At 53.1% G+C, this 22,668-nt stretch overlaps 1 protein-coding gene across 1 annotated transcript in view; it reads left to right on the forward strand.

The window, feature by feature from the left end:
- The window catches only part of TPO (thyroid peroxidase), a 75,345-nt gene extending 68,661 nt beyond the window's left edge, over positions 1–6,684 (forward strand). The window contains 4 exon segments of the mRNA XM_074386415.1: positions 3,028–3,346; positions 3,597–3,697; positions 5,067–5,167; positions 6,546–6,684. Of these exon segments, the coding sequence (XP_074242516.1) occupies positions 3,028–3,346; positions 3,597–3,697; positions 5,067–5,167; positions 6,546–6,684 (660 nt within the window).
- Positions 6,685–22,668: the final 15,984 nt, after the last annotated feature.

Consider the following 22,668-nt stretch of genomic DNA (forward strand, 5'->3'; position numbering starts at 1 on the left):
TAGCTTCCAAATAGCTGGGTGGTGTAATTATATCTATTAAACGTGTATATTGTAACAAAAAGTGATATTACTCTAATTTCCTATTTATAAACAATTGTGCATTTGCAAACATCTCTACAAACATCTATCGCATTATCACTATGAAAAATATGAATGTCTACAGCCCACATTCACAGGAAAAATAGCAAATTTCTCTAAGATTGACAGCCATAGATTAAATGAACATCTTTCCAAGGAAACTTGGGAGAGAAATATTTGGCTATAGTTGACTGTAGACTCTGGAGTTCTAAAGATATGCTACCAAGCACCAATTTAGTTGGCAAAGTGCCACTTAGCTGAAAGACGTGAAGAAGTAGATATTACCGTGCCAACACGTGCTTGAGAAAAGAGGCGGTTATTGACTCGGAGACCGTAACGGGGAAGACCCTGGGGCTTCCGGGGGGACTATCCTCCACCAAAACCACAGCACCCTAGACCCGTGATGGTGAGCTCAGAAGGTCAAGTCACTCATTCAGGAAAAGTCTTCCCAACACCTGCCCTGGGACCCTCGTGCTGCTCCCAGCAAACCGGCTCAGCTCCATCCCAGCCTCACCTCTCTCTGTGTCTCATTCTTCAGCTTTAAAAACATGTTATTATTTCCAACTCAGGGCATCGTTGCTAGGTAAGGAGTAGGGAGGAGAACAGAGAGGGAACATGAGAGGGAGAGACAGAGAGAGTGGAGAGAGATGTGGGAGGGAGTGAGAACCCGGCACAGTGTGGCACCCGGCAGGTGCTCAGCACACACGAGCTTCCTCTCCCAACAGAACAGAGCTGTTTGCTTCTCTCCTCTCCTCCCTATCTTCTACCTGCCCTGTTGTTTGGGGTCTAACACTGTGTTTGGGTGTGGTTATTATTAATGTGATAAATTATTAATGTATTTTCACTGCAGCTCTGTGATTCAGAGTTAACTCCATCAAGCCAACTCCTTCATCACCTTGACACTGCGTTTAATATACCTCCAAGGTATTTTGCACTTTTTATTGCATTGAAATTATTTCCATCAGGTTGAATCCTTTCTGTGCAAACTTTTACACTAAAAACGCATCCACCGGTCAGTTCTTTGGTTCACGTCAGTTTTGCCGATTAGACCTTCTGCCGTGGGGGCGTTTTCCCTGTGGTATGATTCCTCGGGTCCAGCTTTCTTAGCTCAGCGTTTCACACGGAAGTTTCGTGGAGACCGTGTCTGTCTGTTGATTCTCACTGGTCTGGGGAAAATGCTAACACCTGCAGTTTCACCCCTTCTCCGTTTGCTCTTTCTTTTGCCATTTTTCCCAGCTCCCTTGTCCACCATCACGTAGTTCGCGATGTCTGAAATAGAATCGCTGAGGTTTTCTTTGTCTGTGGTAACCTGTGCCCGGACCTCTTTGCTGTTTCCAGCTGTATTTTGTATTGATATTCCGACTAGGAGTGTGCATTCTAAACTCAAGAAAGGTGGAATCCCTTGCATTAATTTCCAGTGAATCTGTGGGAGAGCTGTGAGGTCTTCCCACTTTCTGCCTTCTGCTCAAGCCTTGATCTTCCCGTAGAATGCTCTCTCATCACCTCAACCCAGCCTCGAGTATTCAAGGCCGATGCATCGCTAAGGCTCCACCCAAATGCCACCCACTGTGTGCAGCCTCCCCAACTCCCCCGCAGGGAGAGGCTTCTCTACCCTGTGAATCTCTCCTCCCTCCTTTGCCTAGAAGCATCTTGTGGTTAGTAAGCCTTCAATAAATATTTCTCATATTAATGAGGCCCTCTCACCTGACGCAAAGGAAAGGGGGTTCAATTCAGAGGCACAGACACACCCTGCCCCTGTTTCTAAAGTGCCTATGAAGAAACTCGAGTTCAGTGGGTGAAACAGCCATACATGCAATTCTATAGAAAAGTCAGGATTATTTGACAAGGATTGTTTCCCATGCTTTTAGGAGATTCAGAACCTCAGTGAATACAGTGAATAATTTTAAAAGACATAAGACCACTCTAGATTGAACGGTGTTTATAAAACAGCAGTGAACAGTGAATGCAAAATATTTTAATTGAAATTTCTATCATGCAGCAAATTCATAAAATAAGGAAAGTCTTTTTCTGACATTTTCAAGACATGTTCTATTAAATCATGGCCTTTCTTGAGGTGGGTTTTTCCCTGGGATACTGAGACGTAAATGTTGGCATGGCAATGGCCCAGGCTGAGGAGGGTGGGGGCTGCCATCACAAACAACCACGTTTGGTGGCTTAGAGAGCAGACGTCGATTCTCTCACAGTTCTGGAGGTCAGAAGACCCAAGTCCCGCTGCTGGCAGGGCTGGGCCCCTCCAAAGGCTGGTGGTACCAATGCTGCCTGGCACACCCAGCCTTTGGTGCTCTGCTGGTGCTTGCTGGCATTCCTGGGCCTGTAGACTCACCAGTCCAACCTCTGCTGCTGTCCTGACCCGGCCTTCTCCCCTGTGTCTGTGCTCACATTCCCCGACTCTTACAAGGGCACGAGTCCTCCTGGATTCCAGCGTCCACCCTGCCCCGGTGTAGACTCATCCTAACTAATTACATGTGGAAGAACTTTATTTCCAGACAAGGTCACACCCAAGTTCTGAGTGGACGTGGCTTTGAAATGATTGTCAAGTGGATCAGTTCTGTTTACAGCAATGAGCAGAGTGAATGAGAATTTGTCGCACGTCCGCACGGCAGGAACGCTGACGTCTGCTGAGTTTTGGCAGCAGCAGCCTCGGTGCGAACTCCTGGCACACTTTATGTTGGCGGATTCTCGCTGAAGGAACTTGCCACTTCATCCCACTTTACGAACGAGAAAACGTGGAGAAGTCACCAAGTCAGACCCAAGCGATAGCCCCGTCCCCCCAGTGATCAGGCTGAAGTAATGACTAAATGCCACCTGCTCCCGATGAGATGACACCGTCACAAGCCCTGAAGCCACCAAGGACCGCTGGGCCTGTGCAGAGGACAGGCAGACTCAGGCACTCCCACGACCGGACGGCTGTCTTCCAGGCAGACCTAGAGTGGGAGTCGGCAAGGTCGGGGTGAGCGCACACCGGCCTTCCGTTTGCTGTTGCTGATGTGGCCTCTCCTGACGCTGCTGGGGGTGCTGTGCACGGAGTGTGAGGCGCTGCCCCGCGGGAGGAGCCCGGGACCTGCGTGTGGGCATGACAGCGTTGTCCGCCATTGTCGCGTTGACACGGGGCCCCGGAAAGCCACGTCCAGGGCCCCTGGTCCTCTCAGGCAGGCGGGCGGGAAGCTCAGCGCCCGCGATGATGGCGCCAGGCAGAGGTCAGGGATGACGGCCACCGGGGCAAGCGGGGAGGCCAGCCGCTCAGAATGTGGGCAGCGGGGGGAGAGGCAGGCAGGCTTAGAATCAAGGCCAGCAAAGAGCTGGAAAACAGAGCGGCTCTTAGGTTCTGACGGGAAAGCTGCTTTGTGCCTCCAGTTAAACCCCACAGGATTTTTGGATGAGTTTTTGGATAACTGGCTCTTCCCTCCTCACAAAGTCCCAGTCTCAGCAGAGCTCCCCTCCGGCGCCGGCCTCGACCTTGCTCCCCCGGGACGGCCCTTCTTCCCCCTCGTCCCCAGGTCTGCGCTGGGGTCTTCCACGCTCAGGTGGAAGACGGTGCTGGGCCCTTTGCCGCACAGGGACGACGCCCGGCCAGGAGCAGCTGAACGCCGTCTGTCATGTGAATGCGTCTCCCGGCGGTGACGGGGGGACATCCTCACTGCAGCCCCGGTCTCCTGCGTGACTGTTGTAGGAAAGCCACAGCTCAGCTGCGAGGAGACAGAGTCCTCCCGGCTGAAAAACGCTATCACTTTTCCTGTGAAGAGAGCAGGGCTGGTTTCTCCAAAATGCATCAGATCATGGTTGACTTGACTGAAGTGTGAAATGAAAGTGGGCGGGAGTGTTCCTGCCAAAGATGAGCACAGCTGCCGTGCCCGACCCGTGCCGAGTTCTCCCCTCCACAGTCACGATGCCAGGCTCCCTCCTCTCTCCACAGTCACGATGCCAGGCTCCCCCCTCCACAGTCACGATGCCAGGCTCCCTCCTCTCTCCATAGTCATCATGCCAGGCTCTCCCCCCTCCTCAGTCACAATGCCAGGCTCTCCCCTTCCACAGTCACGATGCCAGGCTCCCTCCTCCACAGTCACGATGCCAGGCTCCCTCCTCTCTCCACAGTCATGATGCCAGGCTCCCCCCTCCACAGTCACGATGCCAGGCTCCCTCCTCTCTCCACAGTCATCATGCCAGGCTCTCCCCCCTCCACAGTCACGATGCCAGGCTCCCTCCTCTCTCCATAGTCATCATGCCAGGCTCTCCCCCAACACAGTCATGATGCCAGGCTCCCCACTCCACAGTCACAATGCCAGTCTCCCTCCTCTCTCCACAGTCACGATGCCAGGTTCCCTCCTCTCTCCACAGTCACGATGCCAGGCTCTCCCCCCTCCACAGTCACGATGCCAGGATCCCTCCTCCACAGTCATGATGCCAGGCTCTCCCCCCTCCACAGTCACGATGCCAGGCTCCTCCCTCCATACTCACAATGCCAGGTTCTCCTCCCTCCACAGTCACGATGCCAGGCTCTCCCCCTCCACAGTCACGATGCCAGGCTCTCCCCCTCTACAGTCACGATGCCAGGCTCTCCTTCTCCAAAGTCATGATGCCAGGCTCTCCCCCATCCACAGTCACAGTGCCAGGCTCCCTCCTCCACAGTCACGATGCCAGGCTCTCCCCCCTCCACAGTCACGATGCCAGGCTCTCCCCCCTCCACAATCACGATGCCAGGCTCCTCCCTCCATAGTCACGATGCCAGGCTCTCCTCCCTCCACAGTCATGATGCCAGGCTCTCCCCCATCCACAGTCATGGTGCCAGGCTCCCTCCTCCACAGTCACAATGCCAGGCTCTCCCCCCTCCATAGTCATGATGCCAGGCTCCCTCCTCCACAGTCATGATGCCAGGCTCTCCCTCCTCCACAGTCATGATGCCAGGCTCTCCCCCAACACAGTCATGATGCCAGGATCTCTCCCAATAACCTCACATGTGTCTCCCACAGGACAGCTGCTGGCCCATCTTGGAGACAGGCAACGTGACTCCCCAGCTGAGATGCGGGAAGCACCGGGCGGTGGGGACAGCTCAGGCTCAGGACTTGGAGCAGTGGGCCAGGCTGGACCTCCCTAGGCCGCACTGTGCCCTGTGTTTCTGTGGCCGTGGCAGGGGCTGGGCAGGAGCTGGGCACCGCTCTGTGGAGGGTCCAGCATATTTCTTTACTCCGTGGCTGTGGCCCGATCTGCACCTTCCTCCTGGAGGTTTTACTTACAAGCTAATGACAGTGAGTTGGATGTGAACCTGCTTTCCAAAAGCACACACAGGGACAGGAGTGAAAGTGCCCCCATCATATAAACCAGTTCCAAAGTTTCAGGCCTCTGCTTCCACTTAGCCTGAGGATTGGCTGTGAGCACAGGAGAGGAGAGAAGCTGACACAAAGTGCTGACTTTTAAATTCTAACTTTTAAGTGGAATACTTATCATCAGTGTGGAAAAGTGTATGTTTTGCCACCTCTACCTTGTATGCAGAACCCCAAGTGATGCCATATGAAAAAGTCACTTGCGTAAGTTTGACTTTTGAACTTAGAGAAGCAGAGAGCAGAACAGGGGCCTCCAGAGGGGAGGCGGGAGGCTGGTCACAGGCACGAGGTCTCGTCAGGAGGAGGACGCTTCAGACTGCTGCGCGGTGGGGCACACGCCTCATCATCAGCGCCTAATTCCGAACTGCTAAAACCATAGGGGAGCAGCGACACCATCACAGCTCACTGAAGCCTCGAACCCCTGCTCCAGAAATCCTCCTGCCTCAGCCTCCCGAGTGGCTGGGGCTGCAGGCACTCACCACCATGGTTGGCTAATTTGTGCACTTTTCGCAAAGGTGCGATCTCACTGTACCTGCCCAGGCTGGTGCTGAGCCCTTAGGCCCAACAGATCCAAGAGTTTGAAATTTCCAAAGTGCTGGGACCTGTGCAGACCCTAAAATAATAGGTTTTAAATGTTCTCAGTGCCAAAAAAAATTCGAGGTGATGATATGTTGGTTAACTTGATGTAATCTCTCCACAGTGTAAACGTATTAAAACCATGTTTAAAATGTAAATAGATGCAGTTATTATTTGTCAACTAAAAACACAAATTTTAATTTAAACAAAGTCACTTGTCCCCTAGGGGGACAGCCAACATGATTGGGCTCCAGTGCAAAATCCAGTGCAAAAGAAGTTCCCGTCCTCGGGACAAGCAGAGTCAGGGTGGTTCTGCTGAGAGCGGGTCCATCTTTCACCTGGCTCCCACGCAGGGAACCAAAAATACCTGCCCTGGGAGTGAGGCTCTTTGTGAATTTAATGCACCCAGGATGCCTCTTACGGCCACAGCAAGGGCAGTGCTTCCCCAGGGCCCCTGGTTAGCCTGAGTGACGCCAGAGGCAAGGGCGGGCGTTCTGTGCGTCTGTCTGTGGCCGAGGGGATCTGTGTGCTCAGCACGGCTTCTTCCTGAAGGATCCCAGATCCCGCTCTGCGGGCAGGAGCCTTTGCCAAGTGGATCCTCCGTGGCCTCCTGCAGACAAATGCCCACCCTGGAGCCAGGAACTGCCCTGCCGGCGTGACAAGGAAGAAGGATGGCCCACCTCACCGGTGATCCTTTGTGGAAAGAGCTCCCGTCCAGGCCCTTCTGTCTCGTATAAAGTGTGTGCTGTTCCTGGGGCAGTCAAAATTCAGACATTATTAATGTTTGATCTGCATTTTTGCAGGACAGTGCCAGGAAGGAAGGCCGGGACACCCACAGGCTGCCGAGAGCCCTCTGAGGGCAGACTGGCGCCGACACTGAATCCCGGAGAACAGCTTCATGTTCCCAAGGTCACCAGCACGACTGTTTCCCAAACACAGGCAAATTAGCTACTCTCAGCACAGACGAATAAACACTGTCACTGCATTTGTCCAGCCTCTTCTCGTAAACATTGATCCGTTCCTTCCGGAGCCTTGCCGTTACAGTGTACTGATAGATGACACGTCTTTACTCGTGAACCCTGGAAACGTCCCTCTTGCCGTCATCCTGCCTCCGCCTCCTGGCATGTCCCACGCTGTGTTCCCCTTCACTCTGCCTCGGAGGTGCCTGCGGTACACACGCTTCCACACCCCCTGCCCGTCCCCAGGTACCTGCACTGGGCTTGCCTCTTCTCTTGGAAAGAGCACTCCTGGCTCCTGCAGGGCGGCTGGGAGGAGAGGGATTCTGTGGGAGACCCTGGAGCCTTAAGGACCGACGAGGCAAAGTGACTTGTCTCATCCTCCAGAGATTTACCAACACGTGAGCCTCAGACCCCAGGCTTTTGTTTCCAGCCCCGTGGCATGCTCTCCTCACTCCCTCCTCATCCCCTCGCTCACGGGGAGCGCAGCCGTGATCCCGGAGGGAACCCCTCCCTGACTCAGCGTCCTCATTTCACAGGTGAATCCCAGAGAGCTGGGACCCAACCCAGGCACCCCTCAGCCACCCCCAAGGAAACAGGCAGGCTTCCTTCTGCACTGAAAGCAAATGCAGACACGTCTGCCTGGAGTTCCACCTGCACTGAGAGAAAAGGGTAGTTACTGATTCATGGTAAAACAGACCCTCTGGGCCACGCCTAACGATCCCATCCCGGGTAAGGACAGCAGCCTAGGCGGGCTGAGAGCTCTGCCTCCGGGTGTTTCATGCAGGTGCAGTGTTGTGTAAAGCCGGCGGCCCCAGAATACCGGACGGTGGTTTTCCCAGGCGCTAGGCCATCCTGTCTGTTCCCAAGCTCTTGGTTTTGTTTGTGTAAAACTCACTAATGATTTCATAATTAAAACAATATTAAAAATGTCCTGGCACATTTCACGACTGCCCGTATCACACCTGTAACCAGTCCCTCCTCACACTGCCACGAAGAACCACCTGAGACACGGTGATTTATAAAGAAAAGAGGTTCCACTGGCTCCGGGTTGCGCAGGCTGCACGGGAGGATGGGGAGGCCTCTGTCGGCTTCGGGGGAGGCCTCTGGAAACCCAATCATGACAGAAGCGGAAGGAGCAAGGAGGGAGACGGGAGCCCCACAGAAACCAGCAGATCGTGGGAGACTCACTCACTGCTCAGGATCCAGAGGGACGGTGCTGGACCCTCCTGAGAAACGTGCCCCGTGATCCCACCGCCTCCCACCAGGTGCCCCCTCCAACCCTGGGATGGCAGTTCCAGTGAGGCTGGGCGGGACACAGAGCTGAGCCGTATCCACTGCCAGGGAAGGGACAGGGCCCAGTGTCTGCAGGGGAGCTGCCTAGAGCCCCATCCGTGGGCGGGGAGAGACCCAGGAAATCGCAGGAAGACACAGCTCATCAGCACCCACGCCGGGCAGAGAAGGGAGGCGGCCGTCGGCCTCTGGATCATTTCCGCGAAGGGAACACAGGCCTCCTGCCACTTCCACAGCTGCCCTGCCACGCACCGGGCCACGCTGACGGGGAGCGGTCTTCGCTTCCACCTCTGAGCCTCCTGCTGACGCCAAAACCGGGAACCCTTGCTTGATGCGGTGCCCGCGTACCTCTGCCCTCTAGGATTAGACGGAGGAGCAGGGCAGTATAGCGATGGTTAACGTCAGGCCTCAACCGGCCGGCTGCAGGGAGGTCAGCTGGCTGACGAGGCCTGGCCTCGGCCTCGGTGAGCTGTCTTGGAGGACACTGGCTGTGAGTCAGCGGACAGAAGGGAAAGACCAGCGTGAATGTAGGGTGGGCACCATCCATCCCAGGTAGAACTGGAAGGCAGGTCTGTCTCTGTCTCAGAGCCGGGACAGCCCTCTTCTCCTGCCCGTGGGCATCAGCACTCAGCTCTCAGCCTTTAGACTTTGGGCTTGCAGCAGCACTCTGCCCGGGCTCTCAGGCCTTCAGCCTTGGGCTGAGTCATGCGGTCATCTTCCCTGGCTCTGAGCCACAGGGCCAGCACCCGAGTCTCTGGCTCAGAGGCAGCCTGCCATGGGACTTCTCAACCTCCATCATCACGTGAGGCAGTTCTCCCGCTAAATGCCCTCTTACCCATCCCCCTGTCTGTCTGTCTGTCTATACATCTACCTACCTATCTAGCCCGTTGGTTCTGTCTCCCTGGAGAACCCGGACTATAATGGTACACATATCTTAAGCATCCCGGCATAATCACACATCGATGGCTCCCAACCTTGACCATCCGGATGATGGGGTCAGCCTCAGTTCACCTGCACCATCTTCACAGCACTACCATCGTGACACTCCCTGGGGGTCACAGAGTTTTAGAGTATTAGTTACTTTATGGGATAATGATCCTGGTTGATCTGCTGCCAGGATTTGTAATGCCTTTGCCAACTCTTGATCTATTTAAAGATCTAACCTAGAAGCCTGCGCCTGGCTGAGCACCCGGGGAGTGGGCCAGCTTCCATCCCAGGCCCTTCTGCGTCTCTCACAGCCGCTCACTGGCATTGTTTCTGTTGGGCCTTTCACAGGAGAATTCCAGGCAAACCGGCAGCAGCGATGGCCTCTTACTGGGACAACCGACTCCGTGATGTGAGCCCTGTCACTTGAGTGACCCCAAGGTCACTTGGTACAGCCCCTTGATTTTGGAGAGGAAATAGCTTAGCTGCAGGCACTGGAGGTGAACTGTTCAGGGTCAGGTAACAAACCGAAGTTCAGGGTGAGATGAAAAGAGTTCACATCAGCACTCAGTAGGACCCCTCACCCTGCCACGGCTCGGAGGGCTCCGTCATCCCCACCCAACCAGGATGGCCCAAAACTGTGTTTCTATTTGAGTGGCTGTTTCTTCCTTATTAAAAGTTCTGCTGGCTGGGTGTGGTGGCTCACGCCTGCAATGCCAGCACTTTGGGAGGCCGAGATGGGTGGATCACCTGAAGTCAGGAGTTCAAGACCAGCCTGGCCATCGTGGTGAAACCCCATCTTAAAAAAAAAAAAAAAAAAAAAAAAATGTTCTGCTATTCGTAAATGACTCTGGCCAAATTAATCAGAGCCACAGGGCCTGCTGGCCTTGGAATAGCCATTCCTTGTGAAGGTTGCACACATTGGGACACATTGATCCAGCAGTCACCCAGGAGGGTCCAACGAGTCATGAGTATCTCACGGAGGATGTGATTTCTGAGTGAATCGGCCTTTCCTTCTTGAAAAAGAAAAAGGGAAACTTTATCCCAGCAGATGCAGGTTTCCATGAGCAGGCCCTGCCATCTGCTGGGTGGCTTGGGAATCGGCAGAAGCAGCGTCATCCCTGACGGGCGTCTTCAGTCCACACAAACAGCACACGTGTCTATTCGATTGCAGCGCTGGAAACATTTTATGTCACTTTTTGAGTTTTTCATACTTATAGTTAAACCTCACCACTTTCTCACTCAGCTGTGAATGTGAGGAGCCTTGCACCCCGTGGGCTTACTGAGCTCTGGAATAAGGGAGAGACTCTCACGACATCCATGTCAGCAATGGCTTCGCAGATGCCTTCTCAAACGCCACAGCCCAGGACACGCTTCGGACCTGCCCTGCTCATTGCTTACGAACTCACCTACTTACCCGAGCGCCCACGTAGGGCCGAGAAGTGATGAGGAAAGGCCGGGGAGGGAGAAAGGCTGGAAGGCTGGACCCTCCACACCTGCAGGCAGCCACAAGGTCCGTGAAGGGTGTCCGGCCCAGGCAGAGCCCAGAGCCGCTGTGACCCGCAGCTTTCCGGACGAAGTGTGCTCCCCGGGCAGAGAGTTTCTGTAGGATGCGAGGTGTGGCCTGGGACTCAGGGCTGTGCGTCCTCCCTGTGAACAGATGGGTGAAGCAGAAACTCCAGACAGAGGAAAGCGTGGCCTATGAGGAAAGCCTGCCCAGGCCGAGGCACACGTGGAGATGCCAGCACATGAGAGGGTTTGCGAGACGGTCCTGGTCTCTTTGCTTATGACTGCCTGCAGCCAAGAATGCAATCTGCAATTAGGGCCTAGAACTGGGGGGCAGGGGGAGCACTACACCTGGGGTTAGGGGAAGCACGATCCCTGGGAGCAGGGGGAGCACTATCCCTGGGGGTGGAGAAGAGCACTATTCCTGGGGGCAGGGAGGAGCACTATTCCTGGGGTTAAGGGGAGCACGATCCCTGGGGGCCAAGTGAGGAGCAGGATCCCTGGGCTTAGGGAGAACATGATCCCTGGGAGCAGGGGGAGCACTATTCTCATGGTCGGGGCAGTACTAGGCCCCAAATCCTAACTCTGCATTTGCATGATTTAAATAATCAATATTTATTGCCAAGAAGAGAGATAGCTCTCAATAACTGTGATATCCTGTGATCAGTGAAATAAGTGTGTCATGTGAGTGTATCAATAAGCATTAAACACACAGAAAGACACCTAAAACTACTTACACCATCCACCACACACACACACACACACACACCCCACACACAGCCAAAAATCACTCACACCACCTACCCCCCCCACACACCACATTACACACACCCCCCACCAAAAATTACCCTATCCACCACCACATCCACACACACACCCAAAACCAGTCACATCACCCATCACACACACGCACACACACACTCCCAAAACCACTCACACCACCCACCACACAGACACACCTACACACACAGAAACCACTTACACTACCCACCACACACACACCACAGCCCAAAATCACTCCCACTCAGCACACACACACACGCATGCGCACACACACACACACCGACAGCACACACAGCCAAAAATCACTCACACCACCCACCACACAGACAAATACACCATACACAGTCAAAAAATACTCACACTACCCACTACACACACACACCACACTTAAAAATCATTCATACTAACCACTACACCCACAAACACTGCACACACACCCGAAACCACTCACAGCACCTATCACACACACCACACACCTCTCCCACAGTCAAAACTCACACTTCCTACCACACACACACCACACACTGTGCACACCACCTACACACCACACGGCACACCTGCACACAGAGACATCACACCAGCACTCCTGTTTCTCAGACCTCTTTAGGAGCATGGAAAAGTTTCTTTCACTTTATCAGAGAAGGGAAATCAACCTTCAGGAACTCTACCAAGAAAAAATAACACGTGGCCAGTGACAGACTATTTAACAATATTTTTGGTCAGTGTCTAATTTATGTACATAAAAACTCAATGAAATCATAAGACAGCATTAAATGGCTTGTTAAAAATAAACCGAGGGAACTCACCCCTTGGGAATCTTGAAAGAAAAGTACAGAATGAAACGGTGGCCAGAGCCTGACTCTCGTTTGCCGTTAAAGGAATGTAGTGCACTTTTCCTGACTGCCATTGTTGCAGGAGTTTCATATTTATTTTCTAACCCTGACAACGGAGTTCAAAACGTGATACCCCAAATGCAGCATTCCTATCAAGGTGCAAAATGATTTACACTTCCAACAGCCTTACGTCTGAATTACTTAATTTCACAGGAACTTCGTACCAAGGTTTTCCGCATTTCACAAAGATCACTACACGCTTCAAAACCCTGTGTTGTAGTGAACCCAAGTTTCTTTTCAAAGACTCAGTGTGTCAGTATGTTCAGCTCTCTTATTCTTTAATTCTCTATTTTAAAGCTTAACTCCCTTGTAATTCTGCTAAGCGACCTTCCCCACCAGTTGTAATGAGTAGTTCACATCTGTTCCCCTGGCCCCCGGCTCCATCCTGACTCATGCTGGTCACCTGCTCTGGTCACCTTCTTTGACCTAGGTCACCCCTGGCTACCTGCTCTGACCCCCCTGTAACCACCCACCCTGTCCCTCCAGCTCGGACCCCTGCTCACTTTTAAATAGCCAATCAGGATTAGTCTAGCTTGTGCGATCTAACCCTAGCCAATAGGGGAACAGCAGAGCAGTAGGGACGGCCCCCATGAGGCATAAGGACCCCTTCCCCGCTTGTTTGAGTATGTGGCCATAATTGCTCCATCCATGAGCTGCACCTTCTATAGAAGTAAACCGCCTTGCTGAGAGGATTTATTTCCGAGTTTATTTATTTCTTTGCGGCATCAAAATTTTACTTGTAACACCTGCTCGAGATGTCTTAGTTACTCATTCAAAATAGGAACTAGAAAATAAAAGCATCGAGACCATTTAGTTGAAAATTGTCTTCTTTTTTTAATCTTACTTCATTAACTGGCATTAGTCAACTTTAACCAAGCTTCTAGGCAGTTGTCAATGATGATTGTCATATTAAAGTGCATGTTATAAATCACTTTCATGTTATTTCTCTTTTATCTTACACTTACAGCATTATGTTGATTTTTTTAAACTATATGGGAGTGGAAGTAACATGAGCTATAAATTCCACGTTACCTGGTGAAGCCACATGACAAAAGACTTGCTATGTTAGAAAAGGATATTGGAAAGTCTTGCTTAAAATCTTAGTGCTAAAATTCTCACTAAAATGTAAGTCACTGACAGTTTCTCTTTGCCTCAGAATAAGCAATGATGAGAGACATAGAAATAAGAGGAGTCCCTTTTGGGGGCTGGTCACACTAACAACATCTTTCCCAGCATCCGGGGAAGGAGTTGGGGTCATGCCAGGTGGTTTTCTGGTTATTATCACTTCTTCCTCCCAGAAGCCGGAAGGCTTTCTGTCCTTGACCCTGTCCACAAAAAGACTTGAACTCTGCAAAAGATTTGGAGAGGTTTATTCCGAACCAAATAGGAGTGACCATAGCCCATGACACAGCCCTCGGGGTGGGGGATGGCGGTCCTGAGGACATGTGCCCAAGGTGGTCAGGGGCAGCTTGGTTTCATACACTTTAGAGAGGCCTGAGACATCAATCAAATACGAAATACATTGGTTTGGTCCAGAGAGGCGGGAGCTTCCAGGCTGTCAGTGAATTGAAACATTTTCTGGTTGACAATTGGCTGAGTTGGTCTAAAGACCTGGGATTGGTGGAAAGGGGATGTTCAGGTTAAGGTAAAGATTGTGGAGACTGAGGTTCTTTTGAATCTTGTAGTGGCTGTCCTTAGAGAGGGTAAGTGACAAATGTTTCCTATTCATAACTTCATCTCTTTAGGTTTGGGAGGGCCTGGAAGAAAAAGATCCAGCTATGTGAATAGAGATTCTTTACAGATGCAAAATTTTTCCCACAAAAAACAGCTTTGCAGGGCTGTTTCAAAATATGGCAAAGAAATATGTTTTGGGGTAAAATATTTAGATTTTCTTCCTTGTCTCATAATGTTATGCCAGTAGGGTTGGAAAACAAACCCCTTAGATAGGAATTTGGGCAAGATAAAAAAAAAAATCAGAGTTTAGTCTTCTACCCTGTAGGAAAACATTTACCCAGAAATCCCCTGGGAAGGGGGATTTAGAACATTCCAGGTGGAGGCACTTTTTAAAAATGGAAGGCACTACAGTGAATTACTGTCACTCATTAGCATGAGCATTTGTGAGGCTCTGTTTTCGGTTGTAAGCCATTTCTCACATCTCAGCTTGAAAACCATGTGGGTGATGATTAGGGAGGTGGGTTTGTTGAGGAACTCGAAGGGCGTCTCTTCTGAAGAGGATAGACTGCAGGAGGAGCCGCTGGCTGAGGCAGAGGACGGTTGTGTCTGAGCCCATTCCCAGTGGGGCCCTCCCAGTCCTCTCCAGGGGAGCCTGGACCTTCCTGGTCTTCCAGCTGCCCACCTAGAGCCCCTCACCCCTCTGAAGTCCCGAAGGAGGAAGGGCTCTCCAGGAAGTTCCTGTGCCAGGCAGCAGGAACAGATAACCTTGCCAGGGGGTTAAATAAAAATTCCATTGAATCCATTGGTTCCTTTTAAAAACATCATCTCCTTAGACATAATCAATCTTTTCGAGAATTTTATAAAAACTCTGGTCTTTGCTCTCTGCCACCAAAACAATATATAAATAAAAACTAATTTTAAAATCCATTGTATTGCATTACATTTAAAGTTACTGTTTTGCTGTTTTATTTAAATTTATTTATTTATGTATTTGGAGATGGAGTCTCGCTCTGTCACCCAGGCTGGAGTGCAGCGGCACCATCTCCGCTCAGGGCAACCTCCGCCTCCTGGGTGCAATGATTCTCCTGCCTCAGCCTCCCCAGCAGCTTACAGTCTCAGGAATTACATATGAAAATGATCTCCATTTGCAGTCTCAGGAATTACATATGAAAAGGGTTTCGGTTTACAGTCTTAGGAATGAAAAGGGGAAGTTGATCTGAGATGCCTGGGTCCCCCTCTTCAGGACTACGGGCGTGCACCACCTCGCCGGGCTAAATTTTGTATTTTCTGTCGAGATGGGGTTTCACCTCGTTGGTCAGGCTGGTCTCAAACTCTTGGCCTCAGATGACCTGCATGCCTTGGCCTCCCAAAGTGCTGGGATTACAGGTGTGAGCCACTGGGCTGTCTTTTTTTTTTTTTTTTTTTTTTAACATAGACAAAAAGTAAGAGCAGCCTTGGCAGGGACACTCTTTCTTTTCTCATGGAAATTTCACCATCATTTTGAAAACAGCTCAGGTGCATTTTCACCACAGGCTGAAAGGAAACTCCCTGCTCAGAATTAAACTGTGCAGCGGCTCGTGCTTCTCAAAGTCCCCGTGACGGGCGCTGTTGGCTTGGGCCTGTGTTGCCCCTGACCAGCCCTCCCTCTGGCGGAGCTCCTCTGTGACATCGGCTCCCAGGTCTCCACGCCGTCCAGCACTGTGGAGACGCTGCCGTCACCAAGGTCACTCTTGCTGCAGAGCAGGCATCAGGGAGCTTTCTCTGCAAAGGGCAGATCACACATGTCAGGGTCCTGGCTATCTCTCAGCTCTGCTGTTGAAAGCAGCCATGGGCAAATGAGTGTCAGTCAAGGCAGGGGTCTGGGTTGGCCTCTGGAGGTACCTCACCCATCCTGCTGCTGCTGTTCCCCAGGCAAGCCCGGGTTAGACTTGGATTCTTAACACCAGGAGATCTGTACATGCTCCCCCTGCCCAGCTGCCCTCTATAGAAAGGTCTTCAGCAAGAGAGGCCAGCCCTAAATCAACAGAGGTCACTCTGCCCACCCCTGGGCTCCTCCGGGAACATGTGGGATCTCCAGATGCCCAAGAGCTCTGAGGACTGGGGGAAAGGAAGAACGGGAGGAAGCTGAGGCGCCCTCGGGACTGGCACAGCCGCCCGGGCCCAGCCTCTGCTCACACAGACCAGGACTGCTGAGGCTGGGTGAGATCCCTGCAGGGGCCTTTCCTCTCTCCAATTTCTACGATTTTTGCAATAAAAGGGAGAGAAGAAGGACACATTCTCTCTCACACCCAGGGCTTGACAACATGTTCTTCTAAGCACCGAAGATCCTCAGGTAGTGGGATTCTGTAGCTGCTCTGAAACCCCGCCCGGCGTACGTGTCCATTTCCCCAGGGGAGTCTGGGCTCCCCTCTCCTGCCTCCTTCTCATCTTCTTAAGCAGCTGTGAGGCTCCAGGTGAAGACAGTGGAGGCCTCGACCCGCTTGCCCAGCTCAGCATCCGGCCGTATCCCCCGTGGTGGGTGGAGAGCTGGACCCTACCTCGCCATAAGCTGCATCTGTGCTGTCTTCCCAAAGGCAGCAGTTCTGGGAGCCTGATGGCTTCACCCATAAAATAAAAAGGAAAGGCCACGTGGAAGGGTTTTGTGCAGGGAGCCACCTGCCCAGTGACCGGACCAATCCGGGATGGGCAGGGTCGGGAAGGGGCGTGAAGGGGATGACGAGCGGGTTGTACTTATAGGCAGACATCGTGCATGGAGCTTGAAAATCCTCTCTTTGTCTCAAAAAGCCTGGACTTTGTCCCTAAATAAGGGGGTGTTTTGGGGCTCATCATCCGTAGAAGGAGAACCAGGAGGAAAGGGCGCAATGGCAGCAGTGGTGCCACTGAGAGGGCTCCTCGCCACGAGCTGCCTGGCGCTGGGCTGTCCTTTCAAACCCCACACGGGGCCCTCAGCACAGGTCCTCAGAGCCCACCCTGGCACACAGCGGGCTCCTCAGCACAGGTCCTCAGAGCCCGCCCTGGCACACAGCGGGCTCCTTTGGGAATGGACCTAGGAAAGCCAAGTAGCCGCAGCCTGCAAGACATCAGGGCAGGGCAGCCCCTTATCCTGCCCTCCCCCAGGCCGAGTTCTGCCTGTCTCGCCTTCCTCATCTCCTGAACCCCATGTTCCTCAGCCACAAAGAGTGCTCCCCCCACCCTGGTGAGTGAAGGCGTGATGGTGACAGTGGCCACAAGTGTGGCTGGAGGCTTTGTACCAGGAGCTGCCCTGGGGGCCTCACATCAGCTCAGTCATGTCATTCTCAGGACAGTACATGAGAATAAAAATGGGCAGGGCTGGTAGTACCCCATTTTACAGAAGAGGAAACTGAGGCATGGAGTGACCAGCGCTCATCCCCAAATCATAGACCTTCAGAGTGGTGAAGACAGAACAAAAGCGCAGCCAGCCAGAGGCCCTGCTCCCCACACTGCCCTCATTCTAGAAGGTTCTGCAGTAAAGCCAGCCCCACCCACTGTGGATGAGACCAACAGAGACTGAAGGAGAAGGAGAGGGAGGCCATGGGGCTGGGGCTGGCTCCGCAGATTTTACCGACCGCTAGATTTTCAGAAAATGTGTGAGCTGGTTGATGTTGGGTTTGCAGCTGGAAGTCAGTCATCGGTCGAGGGAGAATTTACACACGGAAGTCAGCTAATGCCAAGCCTCAGGACCCCTCCCCACATCGACATCAGGTGGGGGACAGTCTCATGGCTCCTGCGGGCCCCGCGGACGCTCGGCACTTCAGAGCAAGGTTCGCTCACCCGCAGAGCATGGGCAGCAATCCGTAATGCAGGGCGGCCTGAGGTTTGGGGCGGCGTGGGCACAGTCTGCGGCCCAGCATGGCAGGGGGCATGTTCCCCAAAGCACAGAGCAGCGCTGCGGTCATCAGCGGGACGCCCTGCAGGCCAGCCGGGTGGGTAAGCAGACACGGCTCTGAAACCCCGGCCGGGCCCAGCAGACAGAAACACAGGCTGGGAAGACTATTTTTCTAGAGGGTGGAGGAAGCGCCACAAGACCTTTCCACAGACCCACGGAAATCAGTTTTTCCAGCTTCTGGAACTCATTTCCGGGCATGCCAGAGAAGTGGCGTTTCATTCCTGGGCTGGCTCGGTGAGACTGCCTTCCTGCCGCTTCCCAGAGGCCAGGAGGTTCCCGGGGCTGGATGCCCAGCAGGGAGGGGACATCCTTCAGCGGCTCCACCCAGAGCCACATGGTCGGGGAGGAAACGCCGGGACCCTCCAAGTGCAGGGGGACCTGAATCTCCCACATTCCGCTGGGGATGGGCCGGCAGGCCCGCTGGTTGCAGACAGGAGGCTCTGGCTGGCACAGCCTTGAGGAAGTGGCAGAGTACGTCCTCAAGCCAGGCCACCCCCAGACCTCACCCTGGACAGCGACCCCGTCCCCTGCGAGTGTCAGCCCCGCCCCCCCACCCCACCTGCGCCTCCATGTCCTCGGCCCAGCGCCCTCCAGCTGCAGGTGCAGGCGCCGGTCTCTCACCTCGGACAGAGGCCTCCTGTCTTCCTGTGGAGGCGCAGATCTAAGTCGTGTGCATTTTTAGCAGCTAACCGTTGGGGGAAAAGTTATTATTTGTGCTGACGGCTCATACTGACCACAGAAATTAAACGAAGGTGAGTGGGCTCAGACGACAGAGATTTAGAGCCAGAGAACAAACGTTTTGCGTAAATAGCAAAGTGGAACGCTAAGTATGGTGACAGCTCATATAACGGTGACAGAAACAAGAAAAAGCAATTTATGAAAATGTTTTATTGCGTGCCTCAGCCAGAATTTATTTTTATTGCTTCGTAAGTTTTAGCTTTGTTCCATAAAACCATTAAGGGTCTGAATGGGTGACTCACATTTTTCAGTTCTGTGTTATTAAATTTTAAGAGGAAAATGATATGCAATGATGGCATTTGAATGGGCAGCAGCGCGTGGAGGTTTCAGAATGCTCCCCTCGAGAAGCGTCACCGCGGCGTGTCCTTCAGTCCACCTCAGCCACGCTCGCCCCCACCTCAGCCACGCTGGCCCCCACCTCAGCCACGCTCGCCCCCCACCTCAGCCATGCTCGCCCCCCACCTCAGCCATGCTCGCCCCCCACCTCAGCCACGCTCACCCTCGACCTCAGCCACAATCACCCCCCACCTCAGCCACGCTCGCCCCCCACCTCAGCCACGCTCGCCCCCACCTCAGCCACGCTGGCCCCCCCACCTCAGCCACGCTCACTCCCCACCTCAGCCACGCTCACTCCTGCCCTGACTCCTGTTCCTGAGTCCACACAGCACCTCCTGGATGCCACAATGTTCCCGGGCAGAGCTGTGCCAGCACTAATGAGATCCTGGCTCGTGTTTGCTGGTGATGACCTGGAGGAGACCCAGGTCCTTGGGGAACACTCGGGGCTGCAGAGCACAGCTCCTCACGGTGTCCTGGACATGACACACTTTCTAAGTGTCAAAGTGCTCTGCAAACACACACGTCACCCCTGGACCCCCTCCAGCCAAGTGCCTGCACACCCTGGTCTCACCAATTTCCGCCCCTCACTTCCACCCAAGCTGCACTCCAGGGAGAACATCTTTCGGTAAGGGCCAGGTCTGAAACAGCTGCGCAGACCTCCATCATGCTCAGTCTTCACAGCAGCATAAAATCAAGCAGAATGAAGAGAAGGCGGCCGGGCCCTCACGGAAGCAGCCCCTGGGGTTCAGGAAGCCGCTGCCCTCCTCCCGGCCCAGGTCGCTGCCCAACCCCCTCACACCCTTGAGGGGAGCAGCTGGAAGCCAGGCCATTCCCGTCTGAACTTCCCGAAGCTTTCCCAAATTTATTTCTATCAGACAAACAAGAGCTCTTTTACATTATCAAAAAATACATAAGCATCATAAAATTAAAACTACAAGCCCAGATGTCCTCAGAAAAATGAGCCCTGGAGATGAGCATGGCCACCTGCTTACAGGTTTCTCTGCAGCACCTTGGTTTCAATTCCTCTCTTGCAGCCGCTCCTGCTTGCTAGGAGCCAGGCTGTGACGGTGACTGAGTCCACTGTGCAGGCACAGACACCAAGAAGAACGCCCCAGGTGCGTGTCCAACACGTGGCCTGCCCTCACTTACGGTCTGGTCACCAAAACTCCAGGAACCTAACTTTACAGTGCAGGGATCCAGGTGCGGAGGGTCAGCCAGCTGGGGTGTGGGCTCACAGGGCGCTGCCCACAGCTCACACCTGACGGTTCCAGTCCGTAACATAGCGTGGCCCCCGGAGGCCTTTGCAACCTCAGACTTGGGTGCAGAAATGCATGTGTGCATTTGTCGCTCTGCGAAGGGGATCCATCACCAACGGAGACTCGTCAGAGGCACCCTCTCCCCAAACAGGAGGCCAGAAGTGAGACCCCTTTCCGGACCCACTTAGGAGGAGGCTGCATTCCTCCAGGAGCCCCTCGTCTGCGGCACGTGGGTAGCTGCGGGGCGCTCCAACTCAAAGACTAGCTGAGATCCTGCTTTACTATTATTTTTAACCGTTTCTTGAGAGCAAAGGACCCTTCCCATAGCACTTGCTGGTCCTACTTCACTTGAACACACAGGCAGGCCCTGGACAATATGCTTTTGTGAGCATCACACGTTGCACGCCTTTAAAGAGAGCTCCTGCAGGAGGCACCTTTGGCCAGCAGAGAAATTTTTGTAAGTTATTCATCCAACAAACGTGTGGGTGTCTCCTCCATCGGGTGCTGCCCCGGGTGCTGGACTCTCTGGGAGCACAGGCTGGGACAGAGATCGCCGAGACAGAGGTGCGGGTGATGTGTGAAGTCTGAGAGTCTGGGAGCGATGCCACGCTCAGCTGATGTTTTCGGGGACCTCTGTGTGTTGTGGTGCAAGCAGATCACCTGCAGCAGAGGACACGTGTGCCTGGTGGAGACCTCTGTACACTTGGAAGCCCCCGTGTGCTGGGCCAGGGGCTAGGGACCTGGGAGTCAGGGCTGTGGCTTGTGAAGCTTGGGCAGGACTCCACGTTGCCTCCCAGATGATTCAGAAACCTCTGGAAGGTTCTGAGAAGGAACAAAGGAAATCTGGCTGATGTCTCCAAAGGACTCTTCAGGCTTTGGGGTGGGGGGAGCCAAAGTGAGGAGAATGGGGCAGGGTGGCCCTGTCATGCCAGCACGTGGGCCACAGGGTAGATGTGGCAGCCAGGAGGTGGGGGCATAGAGGGAAGGGACCATGCCAGGGCCCAGTTTTTGAAGGAAAGGCTCAGAGCAGGTTTGCTGGAGCCCAGCTGAGGGTCAACATCTCTGGTGAGATTGAGGAGGCCCTCGACAGGGCTTCAGAATCTCTGACATTCCAGTCACAAACCACCACCGGCTTTCACGTGGAGACGCAATAATATAATAATACAAATAATAGAGCCTGGGGGTTCTGTGCGATCCTGCTCACCAGTGAACGCTGGTGACTAGTAATGACTTCTTAGCATGACAGAAGCCTCCCATCTTGAATACAAATTCATCCAGGCCCACAGGCGCTGCTGTAAAGTGTCCTGTGGAGTTGGTAGAGGCATCCAAAACTGCCTTGTGAACTGGGTTTTGCTGGCAGCATTTAAATCCACTTCCCTCAACCCCCAAAATGGAAAAACAGTTTTAACTTGGAAGAGCTCTGGATGCTGCAGTCGGAGACAGCAACCTTTTTGGGGCCTGTGGTTTACCATGAGGAGGGTTTTCATGTACTCCAGGCCACGCGTGGACTTCTCTCCCTGAGGCAGGACATTGGTTGGAAAGTTGGGTCCCCAAGCTTGAGATGTCTGTGTCTGTAGATTCTCAGCAAAATGCTGGCTCCCAGAAGAACGGGGTCACTGGGTGGCTCCCATGGTCCAGAGCTCCCCAAACGCTCTGCTCATCTCTCCCACCCACAGCATTCCTGAGCCCATGTCAGGCCACATCCCAGGGATGTCCCTCTGTGCTGAAGCAGCCAGAGCCATGCCCAGACCACAGGGGAGTCCCCGACACAATCCTGGGAGGTGGTGTCCCTTGCTGTACCAAGTCAACCACTGTAGTAAACCACCTGCTGTACTAAACCACCAGTAAACCAGCCACTACACCAGTAAGCCAGCCACTACACCAGTAAACCAATCTCTACAGTAAACCAACCACTCTACTGGAAAACCACTCACTATGCATCAGTAAACCAGCCACTACACAGTAAACCAGCCGCTATACCAGTAAGCCAACCTCTATACTAGTACACCAGCCACTCTACCAGTAAACCACTTACTACATCAGTAAACCAATGACTACATCGGTAGACCAGCCACAACAGAGTAAACCAGCCACTACACCAGTAAACCAGCCTCTATACCAGTAAGCCAACCTCTATGCTAGTAAACCAGACATTCTACCAATAAACCACTTACTACATCAGTAAACCAGCCACTAGACCAGTAAACCAGTCACTACACCAGTAAATCAGCCACTATACTGGTAAACCACTCATTACACCAGTAAACCAGCCACTATACCAGTAAAGAAACCACTACACTGATAAACCAACTACTATATGGGTAAACCACTCATTACACCAGTAAACAAACCACTATACCAGCAAACCAGCCACTCCAGTAACCAGCCACTACACCAATAAACAAGCTA

Source organism: Saimiri boliviensis, chromosome 1 (genome assembly GCF_048565385.1).
Source record: "Saimiri boliviensis isolate mSaiBol1 chromosome 1, mSaiBol1.pri, whole genome shotgun sequence".
NCBI lineage: Eukaryota > Metazoa > Chordata > Mammalia > Primates > Cebidae > Saimiri > Saimiri boliviensis.